The 20945-nt window shown below is 48.7% G+C and overlaps 1 protein-coding gene across 1 annotated transcript in view; it reads left to right on the top strand.

Moving 5' to 3' along the window:
• The window catches only part of LOC311128966 (proto-oncogene Wnt-3-like), a gene marked incomplete at both ends in the record, with an annotated part of 36095 nt that extends 15539 nt beyond the window's left edge, over positions 1 to 20556 (top strand). Inside the window, 3 exons of the mRNA XM_084161197.1 lie at positions 13449 to 13690; positions 16840 to 17105; positions 20077 to 20556. Of these exons, the coding sequence (XP_084017323.1) occupies positions 13449 to 13690; positions 16840 to 17105; positions 20077 to 20556 (988 nt within the window). The remainder of the gene's footprint in view (positions 1 to 13448; positions 13691 to 16839; positions 17106 to 20076) is intronic.
• Between the last annotated feature and the right edge of the window lie 389 nt (positions 20557 to 20945).

Here is a 20945-nt window from a genome sequence, read left to right as displayed (position 1 = left end):
TCGAACGGTGCACTGCCTTAGCGGGAAGTACTGATGGCCCACCTTGGCTAAGGACGTGAGGGTTTACGTTTCTTCCTGCTCGGTGTGCGCTCAGTGTAAGGCGCCTAGACACCTGCCCAGAGGGAAGTTACAACCTCTACCCGTTCCACAACGGCCGTGGTCTCACCTATCGGTGGATTTTGTCACGGACCTTCCCCCCTCCCAGGGGAATACCACGATCTTGGTCGTTGTGGATCGGTTTTCTAAGGCCTGCCGTCTCATTCCGATGCCAGGTCTCCCTACAGCCCTACAAACGGCCGACGCCCTGTTTACTCACGTCTTCCGGCACTACGGGGTGCCTGAGGATAACGTACTGTGCTGACTTCGCCGGGAGAGGTTGTGTTTTTCTCTAGCAGGAGGTAAGCTTGGCTTCTCATATGGTGTTGAGTAAAGCTTAAACCATGTATTTAGATCGTAGGTAGGTAGTTTATTTAGGTAGTTATTGTAGGTTTCCGTAGGCAATTATTGTAGGTAAGTATTGTTTACGTATTGTTTAAGTATTGTTACGGCGGAGCCCGGCGAAGCACGAGGCTAGCTAGCTAGCGGGTAGCTACTGGTAACGTTTATTGGTTATTATCTGTTTAGTGCAATGGTGGAGAGTGGTTTCCAATGTTAATGTGCTAGCTAATGTGCTAGCTAGCTAGCCAACGTTAAATTTTTTTGCTGCGTTATGAAAGGAACTTGACACGGACATGAATGATCTGTTTTGTGTGTTAACACACTCTTGGTATGCTAGCTAGCTAGCGGGTAGCTACTGGTAACGTTTATTGGTAATTATCTGTTTAGTGCAACGGTGGAGAGTTGTTTCCAATGTTAATGTGCTAGCTAACCAACGTTTAATTTTTGCTGCGTTACGAAAGAAACTAGACACGGACATGAGTTATCTGTTTAGTGTGTTAACACACTCTTGGTGGTTTGTTGTAACCAAGTATTGGTGCTAAACTGTGTGTTATTGGATGCTAGCATGCTAGTTAGCTATGGCGTCATAGCTAGGCATCGTGGGCTGTTGTGGTTAGTTACTGTGGGTTGGCATTGTTGTTCGGCGGTGCCGGGGGTAGCACGAAGCTAGCTAGCTAGCCGTTCTTCAAACAAGGTCAACACAGTGGCCATTGCTAGCTAGCCAACAGACACGGACACGAATTATCTGCTTAGTGTGTTAACACACTATTGGTGGTTTGTTGTGACCAAGTGTTGGCGCTAAACTGTGTGTTTTTGGATGCAAGTGTTGGTGCTAAACTGTGTGTTTTTGGATGCTAGCATGCTAGTTAGCTATGGTGTCATAGTTAGCTAGCTGAATAAAGTGGGTTGAGTCTATTCCTTTAAACATTGAACCGCTGTGGTTCACAACAATTCTGATTTCTAAAGGTGGAAGTTGGTAGAGTTTTTGTTCGGGTGGTTCAGTGAAACAATTATAGTTGTTAGAAGTAGAAGTTTTTGGTGAGGGAGGCCCTGCTCTCTACTCTCCCAGATGTTTAGTTCATTTCATTCCGATCTCCTCTGCATTATTGTAGCCATTTGCTACAGCCTGTCAACTATGCCTCTGCCTATCCCTGTTCTCTCCTCTCTGCACAGGCTACACAAACGCCCCACACCGCGTGGCTGCTGCCTCTCTAACCTGGTGGTCCCTGCACGCACCCCACACCTGGAGTTCCAGGTCTCAGGCAGCCTCTGGAACTGCCATTCTGCTGCCAACAAAGCTGACTTCATCCCAGCCTATGCTAATCTCCAGTCCCTCGACTTCCTGGCGCTGACGGAAACATGGATTACCACTGAAAACACTGCTACTCCTACTGCTCTCTCCTCGTCTGACCATGTGTTCTCGCATACCCCGAGAGCATCTGGTCAGAGGGGTGGTGGCACAGGAATCCTCATCTCTCCCAAGTGGACATTCTCAATTTTTCCCCTAACCCATCTGTCTATCTCCTCATTTGAATTCCATGCTGTCACAGTCACTAGCCCATTTAAGCTTAATATCCTTGTCATCTATCGCCCTCCAGGTTCCCTTGGAGAGTTCATCAATGAGCTTGATGCCTTGATAAGTTCCTTTCCTGAGGATGGCTCACCCCTCACAGTTTTGGGGGATTTCAACCTCCCTATGTCCACATTTGACTCATTTCTCTCTGCCTCCTTCTTTCCACTTCTCTCCTCTTTTGACCTCACCCTCTCACCGTCCCCCCCTACTCACAAGGCAGGCAATACGCTTGACCTCATCTTTACTAGATGCTGCTCTTCTACTAATCTCACTGCAACTCCCCTCCATGTCTCCGACCACTACTTTGTTTCCTTTTCTCTCTCGCTCTCCTCCCACACTACTCACTCTGCCCCTACACAGATGGTAATGCGCCGCCGCAACCTTCGCTCTCTCTCTCCCACTACTCTCTCCTCTTCCATCCTATCATCTCTTCCCTCTGCTCAATCATTCTCCCTCCAATCTCCTGATTCTGCCTCCTCAACCCTCCTCTCCTCCCTTTCTGCATCCTTTGACTCTCTGTGTCCCCTATCCTCCTGGCCGGCTCGGTCCTCCCCTCCAGCTCCGTGGCTTGATGACTCATTGCGAGCTCACAGAACAGAGCTCCGGGCAGCGGAGCGGAAATGGAAGAAAACTAAACTCCCTGCCGACCTGGCATCTTTTCACTCCCTCCTCTCTACATTTTCTTCATCTGTTTCTGCTGCTAAGGCCACTTTCTACCACTCTAAATTCCAAGCATCTGCCTCTAACCCTAGGAAGCTCTTTGCCACATTTTCCTCCCTCCTGAATCCTCCCCCCCCCGCCCCCCCCTCCTCTCTCTCTGTGGATGACTTCGTCAACCACTTTGAAAAGAAGGTTGACGACATTCGATCCTCGTTTGTTAAGTCTAATGACACTGCTGGTCCTACTCACACTGCCCTACCCTATGCTTTGACTTCTTTCTCCCCTCTCTCTCCAGATAAAATCCTGCGACTTGTGACTGCAGGCCGCCCAACAACCTGCCCGCTTGACCCCATCCCCTCCTCTCTTCTCCAGACCATCTCCGGTGACCTTCTCCCCTACCTCACCTCGCTGATCAACTCATCCTTGACCGCTGGCCATGTCCCTTCCGTCTTCAAGAGAGCGAGAGTTGCTCCCCTTCTCAAAAAACCAACACTCGATCCCACTGATGTCAACAACTACAGACCAGTATCCCTTCTTTCTTTTCTTTCCAAAACTATTGAGCGTGCCGTCTTTAGCCAACTCTCTTGCTATCTCTCTCAGAATGACCTTCTTGATCCAAACCAGTCAGGTTTCAGGACTGGTCATTCAACTGAGACTGCTCTTCTCTGTGTCACGGAGGCTCTCCGCACTGCTAAAGCTAACTCTCTCTCCTCTGCTCTTGTCCTTCTAGACCTGTCTGCTGCCTTTGATACTGTGAACCATCAGATCCTCCTCTCCACCCTCTCTGAGCTGGGCATCTCCGGCGCGGCTCACTCCTGGATTGCGTCCTACCTGACCGGTCGCTCCTACCAAGTGGCGTGGCGAGAAGCTGTCTCCGCACCACGTGCTCTCACCACTGGTGTCCCCCAGGGCTCAGTTCTAGGCCCTCTCCTTTTCTCCCTATACACCAAGTCACTTGGCTCTGTCATATCCTCACATGGCCTCTCCTATCATTGCTACGCTGACGATACACAACTAATCTTCTCCTTTCCCCCTTCTGATAACCAGGTGGCGAATCGCATCTCTGCATGTCTGGCAGACATATCAGTATGGATGACGGATCACCACCTCAAGCTGAACCCTGGCAAGACGGAGCTGCTCTTCCTCCCGGGGAAGGACTGCCCGTTCCATGATCTCGCCATCACGGTTGACAACTCCATTGTGTCCTCCTCCCAGAGTGCGAAGAGCCTTGGCGTGACCCTGGACAACACCCTGTCGTTCTCCGCCAACATCAAGGCGGTGACCCGATCCTGCAGGTTCATGCTCTACAACATTCGGAGAGTACGACCCTGCCTTACACAGGAAGCGGCACAGGTCCTAATCCAGGCACTTGTCATCTCCCGTCTGGACTACTGCAACTCGCTGTTGGCTGGCCTCCCTGCCTGTGCCATTAAACCCCTACAACTCATCCAGAATGCCGCAGCCCGTCTGGTGTTCAACCTTCCCAAGTTCTCTCACGTCACCCCCCTCCTCCGCACACTCCACTGGCTTCCAGTTGAAGCTCGCATCCGCTACAAGACCATGGTGCTTGCCTATGGAGCAGTGAGGGGAACGGCACCTCTGTACCTTCGGGCTCTGATCAGTCCCTACACCCAAACGAGGGCATTGCGTTCATCCACCTCTGGCCTGCTGGCTCCCCTTCCTCTGCGGAAGCATAGTTCCCGCTCAGCCCAGTCAAAACTGTTCGCTGCTCTGGCACCCCAATGGTGGAACAAGCTCCCTCACGACGCCAGGACAGCGGAGTCACTTACCACCTTCCGGAGACATTTGAAACCCCACCTCTTTAAGGAATACCTGGGATAGGATAAAGTAATCCTTCTACCCCCCCCCCCCCCCCCCCCCCCCAAAAAAAAATTTGTAAAGTGATTATCCCACTGTCTATAGGGTGAACGCACCAATTGGTGAGTCGCTCTGGATAAGAGCGTCTGCTAAATGACGTAAATGTGCCCTTGAGCAAGGCACTTAACCCTAATTGCTCCTGTAAGTCGCTCTGGATAAGAGCGTCTGCTAAATGACTAAAATGTAAAAAAAAATGTAATGTAAATGATATACTGTCTGATCGGGGTCCCCAGTTCACCTCTAGAGTCTGGAGGGCGTTTATGGAACGTTTGGTGGTCTCGATTAGCCTTACCTCGGGTTTTCACCCTGAGAGTAATGGGCAGGTGGAGAGAGTAAACCAGGATGTGGGTAGGTTTCTGAGGTCCTATTGCCAGGACCGGCAGGAGGAGTGGTCGGGTTATATCCCCTGGGCAGAGATAGCCCAAAACTCACTTCGCCACTCCTCCACTAATCTTACGCCTTTTCAGTGTGTGTTGGGTTATCAGCCGGTCCTGGCACCCTGGCATCAGAGCCAGATCGAGGCTCCTGCGGTGGATGAGTGGTTTCGGCGCTCGGAGGAAACATGGAACGCTGCGCATGTCCATCTGCAGCGGGCTATCAGAAGGCAAAAGGCGAGCGCCGATCGCCACCGCAGTGAGGGTCCGGTTTATGCACCGGGAGATCGGGTCTGGCTCTCGACCCGAAACCTGCCCCTTCGCCTGCCCTGCCGGAAGCTGGGTCGGCGGTTTGTGGGGCCATTTAAAGTCCTGAGGAGATTGAACAAGGTATGTTATAGGTTACAACTGCCCATAAATTACCGCATTAACCCCTCGTTCCATGTGTCTCTCCTCAGGCCGGTGGTAGCTGGTCCACTCCAGGAGAATGAGATACGAGAGGCTCCTCCGCCCCCACTAGACATCGAAGGGGCTCCGGCGTACTCAGTCCGTTCCATCATGGATTCGAGGCGTCGGATGGGGGGTCTGCAGTATCTCGTGGAGTGGGAGGGGTACGGTCCGGAGGAACGGTGCTGGGTCCCTAGGAGGGACATCCTAGATCCCTCCCTGTTGAGGGATTTCCACCGGAGTCATCTGACTCGCCCTGCTCCGCGTCCTCCTGGCCGTCCCCGAGGCCGGGGTCGGCGCACGGCTGGGGCCGCGCGTCAAGGGTGGGGTACTGTCACGGATTCTGCCGAGGCTGCTCCTCCTCCTTGCTCGGGCAGGCTTCGGCGTTCGTCATCCCCGGAGTACTAGCTGCTGCCGATCGATGTTTCGGTGTTTGTCTTGTTCAGTCTTGAGTGTTTACACCTGTTCGCTATTATGTTTGATTGTAGTCCCTATATTTACCCCTGTCTCTCGTTTGGTAAATTGTGTGTTATTGTTTTGTTTCCCGTAAGGTCGGCATTGCTGTGTCGTATGCGTGTATTTGTTTCCTCCCGGTTAGGAGGTTTTGTTTTGTATGTTCTTTTACTGGTTAGTAAAGTACGTCTGCCAGTAGCTCTGTGTCCTGCGCTTGACTTCGCTCACCGCATACACGTCGCCTTTGACACCCAGGTGTCTTTTATACAGGTAACGAGCTGAGATTAGGAGCACACTCTTAAAGGGAGTGCTCCTAATCTCAGCTTGTTACCTGTATAAAAGACACATGTCCACAGAAGCAATCAATCAATCAGATTCCAAACTCTCCACCATGACCAAGACCAAAGAGCTCTCCAAGGATGTCAGGGACAAGATTGTAGACCTACACAAGGCTGGAATGGGCTACAATTCCATCGCCAAGCAGCTTGGTGAGAAGGTGACAACAGTTGGTGCGATTATTCGCAAATGGAAGAAACACAAAAGACTGTCAATCTCCCTCGGCCTGGGGCTCCATGCAAGATTTCACCTCGTGGAGTTGAAATGATCATGAGAACGGTGAGGAATCAGCCCAGAACTACATGGGAGGATCTTGTCAATGATCTCAAGGCAGCTGGGACCATAGTCACCAAGAAAACAATTGGTAACACACTACGCCGTGAAGGACTGAAATTCTGCAGCGCCCGCAAGGTCCCCCTGCTCAAGAAAGCACATATAAAGGGCCGTCTGAAGTTTGCCAATGAACATCTGAATGATTCAGAGGAGAACTGGGTGAAAGTGTTGTGGTCACATGAGACCAAAATGGAGCTCTTTGGCATCAACTCAACTCGCCGTGTTTGGAGGAGGAGGAATGCTGCCTATGACCCCAAGAACACCATCCCCACCGTCAAACATGGAGGTGGAAACATTATGCTTTGGGGGTGTTTTTCTGCTAAGGGGACAGGACAACTTCACCGCATCAAAGGGACGATGGACGGGGCAATGTACCATCAAATCTTGGGTGAGAACCTCCTTCCCTCAGCCAGGGCATTGAAAATGGGTAGTGGATGGGTATTCCAGCATGACAATGACCCAGAACACATGGCCAAGGCAACAAAGGAGTGGCTCAAAAAGAAGCACATTAAGGTCCTGGAGTGGCCTAGCCAGTCTCCAGACCTTAATCCCATAGAATATCTGTGGAGGGAGCTGAATTGCAACTCAGTCAGAAGACATTAGCAATACCCCTCCTGTAAATGTTGTTTACTGCTGTTAAGTAGCCTAGCCTACCTGCACCTCACTCAAACTAAGGTGTTTGACAGCTTGTAAGGCATAATTTCTGTTCTCTATTCAAGGTCTTTATTGTTGCATGTGTGTAGCACGTGTGAGTAGCCTAGGCTAGCCTATCCTTGCCTGAGACCAGGCATGCATTAGCCTAGATTCATGAATTAAACTGTCCATCTATTAATTGAAAACCGAATCCCCAACCCTGTAACATTGAATGCATCTTACCTGATAACGTTTAATCGCCAAAAGTTACAACATGTGGTGTATTTTAGTGTAGGCGACATCATATGAGAAGATTACAATCGGTAACAAAGCGTGGGAAGAAAACGATCAGCACAAGACTCACCTGTCCCAGGCTGTTTTACTGTTATAGCGCGCAGTCTGTCCAGCCGGTTTGCATAGTTCGAGTCAGTTTGCTCTTGGTTTGTTTTTCAAATATCACATAGTGGCGACTCTCTTTGATATGATATCTGTTTGGTAAACCTTTACAAGCCGAAATTAAAGTTAGCAACTTACAAATGATGTAGGCCAAAATGTGGCACCCTGTTGGCTGAAGTTATGTTAACTGGTTGACAACTTGACTGGCATTTTCGGCGCGTGAAAAATGTGTAGGCTATTTACATCAACAAGTAAACTAAAGCAATAACGGACCAAGCAGGACTCCTGTAGCTCAGTTGGTAGAGCATGGCGCTTGCATCGCCAGGGTTGTGGGTTCGATTCCCACAGGGGGCCAGTATGAAAAATGTATGCACTCACTAACTGTAAGTCGCTCTGGATAAGAGCGTCTGCTAAATGTCTAAAATGTAAGCAACCACAAGTCTAGTATCTGAAGTGTTCCTCATGATGAGAACATGATCAGATACTAGACTTGTGGTTGCTTACATTTTAGACATTTAGCAGACGCTCTTATCCAGAGCGACTTACAGTTAGTGAGTGCATACATTTTTCATCACCATCAGATCCTCCTCTCCACCCTCTCCGAGCTGGGCATCTCCGGCGCGGCTCACTCCTGGATTGCGTCCTACCTGACCGGTCGCTCCTACCAAGTGGCGTGGCGGGAAGCTGTCTCCGCACCACGTGCTCTCACCACTGGTGTCCCCCAGGGCTCGGTTCTAGGCCCTCTCCTTTTCTCCCTATACACCAAGTCACTTGGCTCTGTCATATCCTCACATGGCCTTTCCTATCATTGCTACGCTGACGATACACAACTAATCTTCTCCTTTCCCCCTTCTGATAACCAGGTGGCGAATCGCATCTCTGCATGTCTGGCAGACATATCAGTATGGATGACGGATCACCACCTCAAGCTGAACCCTGGCAAGACGGAGCTGCTCTTCCTCCCGGGGAAGGACTGCCCGTTCCATGATCTCGCCATCACGGTTGACAACTCCGCTGTGTCCTCCTCCCAGAGTGCGAAGAGCCTAGGCGTGACCCTGGACAACACCCTGTCGTTCTCCGCCAACATCAAGGCGGTGACCCGCTCCTGCAGGTTCATGCTCTACAACATTCGGAGAGTGCGACCCTGCCTTACACAGGAAGCGGCGCAGGTCCTGGTCCAGGCACTTGTCATCTCCCGTCTGGACTACTGCAACTCGCTGTTGGCTGGCCTCCCTGCCTGTGCCATTAAACCCCTACAACTCATCCAGAATGCCGCAGCCCGTCTGGTGTTCAACCTTCCCAAGTTCTCTCACGTCACCCCCCTCCTCCGCACACTCCACTGGCTTCCAGTTGAAGCTCGCATCCGCTACAAGACCATGGTGCTTGCCTATGGAGCAGTGAGGGGAACGGCACCTCTGTACCTTCAGGCTCTGATCAGTCCCTACACCCAAACGAGGGCATTGCGTTCATCCACCTCTGGCCTGCTGGCTCCCCTTCCTCTGCGGAAGCATAGCTCCCGCTCAGCCCAGTCAAAACTGTTCGCTGCTCTGGCACCCCAATGGTGGAACAAGCTCCCTCACGACGCCAGGACAGCGGAGTCACTCACCACCTTCCGGAGACATTTGAAACCCCACCTCTTTAAGGAATACCTGGGATAGGATAAAGTATTCCTTCTAACCCCCCCCCCAAATTGTAAAGTGGTTATCCCACTGGCTATAGGGTGAACGCACCAATTTGTGAGTCGCTCTGGCTAAGAGCGTCTGCTAAATGACGTTAATGTGCCCTTGAGCAAGGCACTTAACCCTAATTGCTCCTGTAAGTCGCTCTGGATAAGAGCGTCTGCTAAATGACTAAAATGTAAAATGTAAATGTAATGAGAGCTCCAACAAAATGCTAAGTTCGGCTGTGACTTTAGCAACACAAATATAAAGCTTTCTTGGAAATCCTAAATAATTAAAATGGGTCTACTAATATAATGACTGAAGCAATTTAAAGCAGCAACTACTTAGTCACAGTGTCCTGTTATTTTATTGGATAGGCCTATGGATGGATGGATGACAAACTGACAACAATATTGGTGAATTGAGATAGCTTGCCTAGTTATCACCTTCACTTGGCTACATTCAAATGAAAGAGAATGGGATGAGGTGTAGCCTAGGCCTATTGAGGGAAAAAGGTGTCAACATGGTATAACAGCACTGTCATAGGGACATCATTTTCAGGAATATGCCCAATCACTTTACAAAGTAAGCCTATACGCCTAATACCACTGAGTGATTGCACATGTTACAGTTGACATAGGCCTCATACTATTGGAGAGATTAGGAGGGCTACACATTTGAGGTAATTGACCTTGACCGGTGTTGAGCTGAATGCATGATTGGAGGTTGAAGTGATGATAGGATAGGAGGCCTAGCTGGTCATGAACTTCCAACCGCTCCTACAGGCCACCAAGCTTAAGGCAGTGAGGTCAGGTGTCATGCTTTAAGTGGTTCAGAGGGTCGCAGAGTGTTTTCTGTGCCTCTGGACATAGAGTACCTGGCTGTCACAAAGGAAAAGTCTGCTCATAGACAGGTACGACATTTTGACCCCTGTGATGTAGACCTCCCACAGAAACAGCTGCAAAACATTCTAACCACACATACTGATTGAATCAAAGGTTATTCAGCAGCTAAGGGAGTGGTGGAGCAAACCTTCATAGAAGACATATGGAGCAGAATCGCAACCTTCACAGAGGCTTTACCCCTGTGAAAATATCCTTGATATATATGTCCTGAATATAAACCGTTTTGCTGTGTGTGGTGAAATCCCTTTGTCTCCTCTTCTTCGTGTCTGTGGTTTTCAGTGGCCCATATGCTTACGTCAGGTTGGTTTTGATACTGAGAAAACCCCCAACCAGCAGTACTAATCCCCCCCCAGGGCCAGAGGAGGCCCCACAGTCACAGACCTGCCTAGGCATGCACCTGCCAAGCAATTTCTGCTCCTCTGTCTACTCCCCTAGAGCGGATTCCCCCGGCATTCTGCCTCTCTCTGCCCAGGCCATGCTGCTTCTGTGCTCCTCTCCCACTCGGTTGAGACACGTCGCTCATGGCGAGAAGCGAGGCGAAGCAGACAGGCTCAGCGTGATATACGCACAACGCTCTGTGTGTGTGTGTGTGTTTGTGTGTGTGTGTGTTTGTGTGTGTGTGTGTGTGTGTGTGTGTACGATACGCCTGGCACCCACAGGCATTCCCCTCAGGTCTAAGACTCTCATTAGCACCTAGCCAAAGACACCCCTTGCTTTCATCTCGTCAGTCCATTACAGACCAAGTGAGGCACATCCTTTACAAACAAAATAGAAGAGGATGCAGAGCCTCAGCATGTAGCCTAAACACGCTAAGTCCACAAGAAAGCCCCGTGCGGTTAGGTAATTTACTTCATCAGACATCCACACGTCGCCTTCGAAACTGGTGCGTCAGCAGCAAACGTACCAGAGGGAGGCGGGGTGAGCCGATTGGCTATCGCGGTGCCAGGGATGGGCTCCACCAAGGCAGGCAGCTCCGTGCAGGGGCATCCACTCAGGTCCGCCCCATGGCAGGTTGGGAGATTAATGGGCAGTAGCACAGCTGGCAGACTGTGTAATTACGCAATTTAATCACTCAGTCACTCCAGACAGAGTGAAGTTAGCAACACTTGAACTCAGTGGCATTTCTGGGATTGGCAGATGAGTTTATACGGTCTTCCGTCATGCCTGAGTAAACACGGCTTTAGATTAATGGATAACAGAAAAAGATGGATAGATCAAAAATGATCACTCTCAAATTACCAGCACATAAGTCAGAGGTCTATTTTCATGCAAGGGAACATGAAATGTTGGGATCTATTTATTCAGTTGATCTCATTGGGATATTCTTATTGGGCCGACAGATATTTATGAATACGAACACATATTTCAAGTGTGTGTTTAAAATAACAAAACTCAGCATTGAAATTAGTTAGCGGTCTGACGCCTGGGTGAATGCAGTTGAAATGACTAGCTGATTTGAAACTTTTGAGATAGGACTGCTCGCTGTAATATACCTTGAACTAGTCACTTGTCTTCCCTCCATCTATATTTAGTCCAGAAATTGCATGATCTTTCTGAACATTATTGGTCAGTTAGTACAAGATGAACATGTGGCAGGCCAGGCAGTGATGGCTGTTGACAGTCTTGCATGTTCCATCAGCTTAGCTGCAGTACTAGCCAAGCCATTCAGCCTGCTGTCTCAGTGCGTAAGCCCCATTGGCAAGCAGTGATACCTGGGAGCCTGCTGTAACAATGCTCACCTGTATTCCAAAGGAGATCAAAAAGCAAAAGTGGGAGGAAGGAGGTGGTAGGAGGGGGGGGGCTGGGAAGCAAAGCGTACATGAGCTGTGAACTTTTTCCTCTGACTTCAATGGCTTGGCTTTTGTGTCGGGGTGGGTTGCAGCAGTGCGCTCATCTGTCAGAGTCAGTGGCTGCCGTGATAGAGTTGCGCCCCGCGGCGGGCATGAGGTCTTCCCGAGTGGCGCTCTGATTTGATCAGCGTTGATTGTTCCCCATGATCCTCTCTCTCTCTCTCTCTCTCTCTCTCTCTCTCTCTCTCTCTCTCTCTCTCTCTCTCTCTCTCTCTCTCTCTCTCTCTCTCTCTCTCAGTCTCTCCCACACATCCTCTCTCACACTCTAAAATGTCTGTGTATGCTGATGAAAAAAACAGTACAGTACAATATCATAAAACAGATAAGGATCATGAATGCTCTGTCTCTTGAGAGAAGCTACTGCTAAATTATAGTACTGTCAATTTAGCTTACAGGACTTAATATCTGCAGCAATGCGTTGTGGTGCATGGTCGATTGCGCCACATCGCATAGGTAGGTAAGGGCATGGTTGTGTGTTTATGAAAGTTGCATACACTCGCAAATAAATAAACAATAAAACCTAAAAATCACATAACTACTTTATGGCAAACATAGCATCTTCTGGAAGGTGCAGTTTTGTTTGAGCCTGTCGTCACAGTAAGCATGTTAAAACATGGACGTAGAAAACATCACCTTTTCCTCTCCTTCCCTTATCTAAGGAGAAAAAGCAGGCAATTAAAGTTAATTACCTCGATGAAACTATAATGGTTTCTGGCATCCCTGGCTGATCTGGGCTGTCTCGTTGTTGTGATTAATCCATGTTTAAGCACATCTATGCCAGCCCACTGGTGAGGCACAGGGAGTTTCAGGAATACCATATGTCCGATACAACACATGGTACCCACTGAACTGCATACACACACACACACACACACATCACATATCATCAATAGGAAAGCCACAAATTAGGCTAATAACAGAGAATTGAGCATGTGTGTTGTTTGTGTTTGTCTTATCCAGAGGAGAAACTAACAGACAGGTTAGCGTGTGTTATCTTTCGGGTCATCAGGATCTGTGGGGGCTAACAAGAGGGAGCACTTTGTCAATACTAAAAGGTAATATCCCTTTCCTGAAGAGGGGCTATTAGCTTCTGTATCTGCAACTGCAACTGCATTAAGCACTCATGAAGTCAATAAAACACTCACCAAGTCAACCCAACCACCACAGAAAAACAATAATCAACCCTACCTACTGCAAAACCAAGTCTGAGCACAGAATACATTAGAACCAATGGGACAGAAAGTTGCATTTTGTATATCGAGAGGCAATCCTCTTTCTTTCTTTGAACAATATGCCACTGTGGAGGGCTGCCCTGGCATATATAACCCTCCCTGCCATCGAGGCAGTGAGTTGAGGGAGTGTCCTCTATACTCAATGGCAGCAGATCCTATAGATGGCTTCTCCTGAGAGACTGTGTAGGGTAGGTGCTAGGCAGTAATATACTGTAGGTCTGGATGGGCTGGTACATGATACACTCCCTTCCTCCCTCCCTCCCTCTCCCTGTGTTGCAGGTCCCTGGCCTTGGGGCAGCAGTACTCGTCTCTGGGCTCCCAACCCATCCTGTGTGGCTCTATCCCTGGCCTGGTGCCCAAGCAGCTGCGCTTCTGTCGCAACTACATCGAGATCATGCCCAGTGTGGCCGAGGGCGTGAAGCTGGGCATCCAAGAGTGCCAGCACCAGTTTAGGGGGCGCCGCTGGAACTGCACCACCATCAAGGACAACCTGGCCATCTTCGGGCCTGTGCTGGACAAAGGTAGGCCTCTTACTGTAACAGGACTGTTTGTTTAAAGAATACAAATATACTCCTTCCTCTATACTGCCAATGAGGTATTCGTATGAGGGATGTAACTGATATATCTTTGGGATATATGAATTACAGCCAAGTATCATATAAAACATACAAAAAATGAATTGCTGTACAACAACCATGAAATTCGACTCCTTAGTCAAATGTGAGATAATCTGACTTCAGCAGGGGATTGCAGGTTCTATGAGGAAACTACTTTTTCTCATAGCAGTGATAAAAACATTAAAGGACATATCAGTGAGAAAATGGGAAATGCACCCATTTTGTGTAAACAAATGTGAGGTAAACTGACATCAGGATAGAATAACCTGTTGCTCTGCTGCTGAGCACTGCCTGTTCCCTGTGCTCCTACTGACAAATGATATACACCTTTCCTTACTGCAGTGAGAAATGAGCGCCGGTACCAGCACTGACAGATTATTCAATGTCCATCCATCTCTCTACCTTCAACATCACATTTGTCTTTTGAGTCTGTGTGTCTTCTTCTGGGCTTCCCAACCTTGTTGATGTTGTCAGACATGAAAGAAGGTTAGTTAGTATTGTAAATCTCTCAAGATTAGCTCACACAATTACAGTTGATACACAGTTGTTACAGTTAATACATTGGAGATCATCTACCAGGCTTTTTACACTGAATACTAATCATCAACGGTCTTAAAACTGACTGGGTGCTTTAAACAATCTGATACAAAAACACAGAACGCACTAAGAAAACAGAACACGGGGTGCTCGGAGTAGGCATTTAAATCCCTAATGATAAAGATGGGTCTTTGTGTTGCGGAGTGAGGCTGCTGATTGGATATTAATTAGTCTGCGTGTCAGAGGGGAAGGGATCTGGGGAGGAATGGGGCAGTGTGAACCTCCCTCGGTCTCCTAAAAATAAATAAAAAAAGGGAGCGGGGAGGCCAAATGAGATTACATGCAATAGAAAGGGTCTGGGGGGCTCAGCTCAACCCCTACTGTGCCTGAAGACCAGTGCGCGCCTCACACAGCCCGGATCCCACGGACGCCCCATTCACACGCCCTTTTGACTCTGTCATGAAAACAGGCTGAAAGGGAATCTCCCAACCTAACCCAGGCATGTTGGGGTGAGGTGGAAGGAAGGCAGGGGGTGCTGGCGAAGGAGGGGGGCAGCCTGAGTCGGGAGTGACGGCATGGGGTTGGCGAGGGAGGAGGTCCCAGACCAGGGTGGCTATACCAGTCCACCACCACCTTACCCACTATGGTGTTTATGGGGGTGGTGGTGGCTACAGGCGGAAAATGGGGGGTTGAGGGTGCATAGTGGCGGTGGTGGTAATGGAGGATGGGGTTTCAGGGTGGTGGCGGAGAGAGGGTGTTGGAGGGATGGGAGTTTAGGGATTGCCAACTCTGGGCAGAGCGGGGCTGCAGGGGCGCGAGTCGCTGGGCCCTTTGTGTGGGTAATCTAGTGTGACACAAGGGAAACAAAGGCGGATTGATGGGCCCAGTAGGTAGCAGGAGCAGCGCAGCCTTGGCTGACAGCCAGAGTTCCAGGGGCCCACAGCTCACAGGCCCCCGTTGTGGAGAGCCCAGCAGGGCTTGCCAGGGCTAGCTGGGACTCCCGCTCGCCTCCCTACCAGAGGTGTGTGCGATCCAGGTTTTAGCACAAAAATGATGCTTTATAGCGGTTTACCTAGAATGAAGCACACTGGAAAACATTTTTGAGACAATTTCTTTAATCATGGTTTTGTGACCATATATTTACAAGATGTATTATCTGATTGGATATTGTGTGAGACATGTTGTCATGTAGATAACAGGGGTGATGTTTAGTGGTAGTCTAGTGACTGTATTACATTTCCACTTCCCAGGATTTCCCATCAGCCATATGACCGCTCACCCTATTATGAATTATGACTCTATTCAGCCATTCACATAAAGGTTTCACTCAAACAAAGGCTGTGTATTATAAATGCAAAAAACAACATCAACAGGATATCGTCATGAAAGGTTGAGCGCTAATTAACTTTAAATGTCCCCTAGCAACCCAAACTACAACTTTTTCAAGTATGTTTCTCTCTGTTTAATGCAAATGAACACTACAAAGACTTGTAGATCGACTTACACTGTAGAATAACTAACTTCCCTGCAGGTGTTTAGTAGAGAACACTACTAACTGCAGTCCGTTTTAGAGGGGCTAGGCCTCCCTAGATACTTTAACAGTGGATCTATTGCAGAGTGGGGCCTCCCCATACCCTCCGTGTGTGTGTCCCTGCCTGTGTGTGTGCAGTGTGAGGTGGTGCAGCAGAGAAATGGGTAAGCCTTCAGCCCACAATAAGTGTGCTGCGATTGTGAAACAATGGTGTCTGGTTACATAATAAGTTGTTGCATTCAAAGGAGGCGTAACTCCATCTCTCAGCACAAACACGCAGCGGAGCAGAGCAGACGCACTGCTCAGTTTCTACCCAGAGGCCCTGTGGGTTCTGACAGGGGGAGGAGGAGGAGATGGGGGGGACGACATTCCTGAAACACTTTCCAATGCAAAACAGCACACCTCAGGGATGACAGAAGGTCAGTGAGATCACACTGAGCATTAGGCCATACTGACACCAGCCACAATTTGGTGATGCCACAGCTAGGGGACATGAAGCCATCTCTACGACGCTTTCCAAAATCTGTAGAACATGCCACCTCCCCAAAAAATTATTGATCACTGATTTATCGTTACCCAAAAAATGGGTCAATTCATCGCAATATGGATTTTTGTCCATATCGCCTCGCTCTATGGTAGTGAATGATCAATATTGAGAAGATGTTGAGTTGATGAGAGTGAAGAGAATTTCACCCGGTGTTTTCTACACAGATCAGAGCCCAATGTTTTAAATCCTCTCAAGGACTTTTCTCTGAAAAAACATTCTTGCAGTACATTGTGTGTCAACCAAGTATTTATTGCTATGATGTATGAATACCTGCTTGAAGGTGAAAAGCTGTGTTAATATTTTTGTGCCCAAGGGTGTCATTTTCATTACCCCTGATGTATGGAAGTTGGCAGCAATGAAGATTACAGAAACTGTTTGGTTAAGAAGATGGTACTAAAGATTCATTGATTGAATTTACTCTTTCCTTCTTCTCTCTAGCGACCAGAGAGTCGGCGTTCGTCCACGCCATCGCCTCTGCGGGTGTGGCGTTTGCTGTGACGCGGTCCTGTGCTGAGGGCACGTCCACCATGTGTGGCTGTGACTCCCACCACAAGGGTCCACCAGGGGAGGGCTGGAAGTGGGGCGGCTGCAGCGAGGACGCTGAGTTTGGGGTGCTGGTGTCCAGAGAGTTTGCCGATGCCAGAGAGAACCGTCCCGACGCACGCTCTGCTATGAACCGACACAACAACGAAGCAGGACGCACGGTAAATATGCCTACACTGAGGATTTACTGTACAACTAGAATGGATATATTGGCTATACATACTATACAGTTAATTATACAACAGTTGGTAACACAAAGCCATGCATGTAATGTAAATACACATATGTAACACTGTTGACTACACAGCCAAGCAGGATGCAGTGTATAAACTTTAGTACACTTCACTACATAATGATACTGGACACACCCAGCCTCGGAGCCGAAGAAAGGTAAAAAGCACAGTAGTAAAAAGACAATGAACAAAGATCTACAGTGAGGGAAAAAAAGTATTTGATCCCCTGCTGATTTTGTACGTTTGCCCACTGACAAAGACATGATCAGTCTATAATTTTAATGGTAGGATTATTTGAACAGTGAGAGACAGAATAACAACAAAAAAATCCAGAAAAACGCATGTCAAAAATGTTATAAATTAATTTGCATTTTAATGAGGGAAATAAGTATTTGACCCCTCTGCAAAACAAGACTTAGTACTTGGTGGCAAAACCCTTGTTGGCAATCACAGAGGTCAGACGTTTCTTGTAGTTGGCCACCAGGTTTGCACACATCTCAGGAGGGATTTTGTTCCACTCCTCTTTGCAGATCTTCAAGTCATTAAGGTTTCGAGGCTGACGTTTGGCAACTCGAACCTTCAGCTCCCTCCACAGATATTCTATGGGATTAAGGTCTGGAGACTGGCTAGGCCACTCCAGGACCTTAATGTGCTTCTTCTTGAGCCACTCTTTTGTTGCCTTGGCCATGTGTTTTGGGTCATTGTCATGCTGGAATACCCATCCACTACCCATTTTCAATGCCCTGGCTGAGGGAAGGAGGTTCTCACCCAAGATTTGACAGTACATGGCCCCGTCCATCGTCCCTTTGATGCGGTGAAGTTGTCCTGTCCCCTTAGCAGAAAAACACCCCCAAAGCATAATGTTTCCACCTCCATGTTTGACGGTGGGGATGGTGTTCTTGGGGTCATAGGCAGCATTCCTCCTCCTCCAAACATGGCGAGTTGAGTTGATGCCAAATAACTCGATTTTGGTCTCATCTGACCACAACACTTTCACCCAGTTCTCTGAATCATTCAGATGTTCATTGGCAAACTTCAGACGTCCCTGTATATGTGCTTTCTTGAGCAGGGGGACCTTGCGGGCGCTGCAGGATTTCAGTCCTTCACGGCGTAGTGTGTTACCAATTGTTTTCTTGGTGACTATGGTCCCAGCTGCCTTGAGATCATTGACAAGATCCTCCCGTGTAGTTCTGGGCTGATTCCTCACCGTTCTCATGATCATTGCAACTCCATGAGGTGAGATCTTGCATGGAGCCCCAGGCCGAGGGAGATTGACAGTTCTTTTGTGTTTCTTCCATTTGCGAGTAATTGCAACAACTGTTGTCACCTTCTCACCAAGCTGCTTGGCGATGGTCTTGTAGCCCATTCCAGCCTTGTGTAGGTCTACAATCTTGTCCCTGACATCCTTGGAGAGCTCTTTGGTCTTGACCATGGTGGAGTGTTTGGAATGTGATTGATTGATTGCTTCTGTGGACAGGTGTCTTTTATACAGGTAACAAGCTGAGATTAGGAGCACTCCCTTTAAGAGTGTGCTCCTAATCTCAGCTCGTTACCTGTATAAAATACACCTTGGAGCCAGAAATCTTTCTGATTGAGAGGGGGTCAAATACTTATTTCCCTCATTAAAATGCAAATCAATTTATAACATTTTTGACAATGCGTTTTTCTGGATTTTTTTGTTGTTATTCTCTCTCACTGTTCAAATAAACCTACCATTAAAATTATAGACTGATCATTTCTTTGTCAGTGGGCAATCGTACAAAATCAGCAGGGGATCAAATACTTTTTTCCCTCACTGTACTTGTTTGGCAATAGGATGGAATTATCCACAGTAAACGTTACAGTACCAGATTACTAATTCTGTGACAGGAAGGATTTCGGTATTTGACTTAAATTCAGTGCACATTTCTGTGAGTTTCCGCCTGAAAAGTAGCACTTCATCTTGAATCACTGGGTAATTATCTGATGTAAAAAAGTCGCCCCTGCCTTTCATGCCTCACGTCCCATCCGAAATTCCCTGACAGACAAATAACCTGAGTTAGTTGAGAAGGGAATCACCCCGGACTTAAACCATCACTCGCTGCTGTCATTGCTCAGTGAAATATCTGGCGAGCTACTCCTCACCAGCACGCTGAGGGGCAATTGGAGAGACCACACGGCAACAAGGCAGCCTTTTGATCTGACTAGACAGGAGCAGGGAGACCACAGGAGCCGCAAAACGGCAGGTAGCCCTGTCAGAACCCCTCTCTCTCTCCCTCTATCCCTCTCTCTATCACCCTGATCCCAGTCGCCCCACCTGGCCCTCTCACGCTCCATTGTTTACCCCCAGGGCTGACAAGCCCAGGACATGATGTCAGAATTAAGAACCCCTCACCGCCCCCACTCCCCTCTCGCCCAAAGGTGCCACAAACACCTGCCTTCCGCCGCAGCTGGGGGAATTCTGCAGCTAAATATAGCCAGAGAATTCAAGCTAAACAAATCTAAACAAAGGCGAAGAGAGCCGGTGGCATTGCTCAGGTGAGCGCAGTGACTTCTGAGGGAATTAGCTGCTGTACACTGCAAAGGCCTGCCTCTGTTTCACAGCTGCCTGAACCACACCTGAAGACTCAGCCAAGTAGCATGTTGTTCTCAACCTACAAGTCGGTAGTCACTAGCCAGGTTATTGGTAAGAACAGTTCATCAAACGGACTGTCCGTTAGTAGACTAAACAATGCAGGCAATAGACACACATGCCCCTAGACTAAACAAACTGACACCCAGACTAAAAAAATCAACATCAGACAAAATTAGAATTAATATTGACAAGCTACCAATTGAAATCACATTTACACTGTGCTGAAAGAAAACAGGATTATTCTATCAGTTTCTGAGCTGTTCCCTCTTCCTCTTTTTCTCTCAGACCATCCTGGACCACATGCACCTGCGCTGTAAATGTCATGGCCTGTCTGGCAGCTGTGAGGTGAAAACGTGCTGGTGGGCACAGCCCGACTTCCGCATGCTGGGCGACTACCTGAAGGACAAGTATGACAGCGCCTCAGAGATGGTGGTGGAGAAGCACCGCGAGTCGCGCGGCTGGGTGGAGACGCTGCGCGCCAAGTATGCCTTCTTCAAACACCCCACGGAGCGTGACATGGTCTACTACGAGGGCTCACCCAACTTCTGCGAGCCCAACCAGGAGACGGGCTCGTTCGGCACCCGCGACCGCGCCTGCAACGTGTCCTCGCATGGCATCGAGGGCTGCGACCTGCTCTGCTGCGGCAGGGGCCACAACACCCGGACTGAGAAGCGAAAGGAGAAGTGCCACTGTATCTTCCACTGGTGCTGCTACGTCAGCTGCCAGGAGTGCGTGCGCGTCTACGATGTGCACACGTGCAAGTGAGAGCCTGTGTGCTCGCTCGGACAGACGGACAGAATGATGGACACAGCGCCCATCGCAGACATACAAACACAAACACACACACTGCAGTCCTTGCATATATACAGACAGACAGACACACAGGCACCAATGAGGAATGGCACTTTGTACTGGAACTCTATTCTTCTGCACCCTTGTAATAAAAATCCCCAATATCCTTCTTCCAAGCCCTGCATCCTCCTCCTCCATTTGAGTAGAGAGTTCCACTAATGGACATATGGGAGGGCCCATTTCCATTGGAACAAGCTGTCAGTTTGACCTGTTCCCATTGCTGCACCATTGGGCCATGAACCCTTCTTTATTTATTACCCCCACACACGGCTGTGGTACCTAACATGTGAGATTACTGCAGT

This window comes from Coregonus lavaretus (assembly GCF_964263955.1).
Source record: "Coregonus lavaretus genome assembly, chromosome: 1".
NCBI classification, from domain to species: Eukaryota; Metazoa; Chordata; class Actinopteri; order Salmoniformes; family Salmonidae; genus Coregonus; species Coregonus lavaretus.
This window is presented reverse-complemented; position numbering and strand designations above follow the sequence as displayed.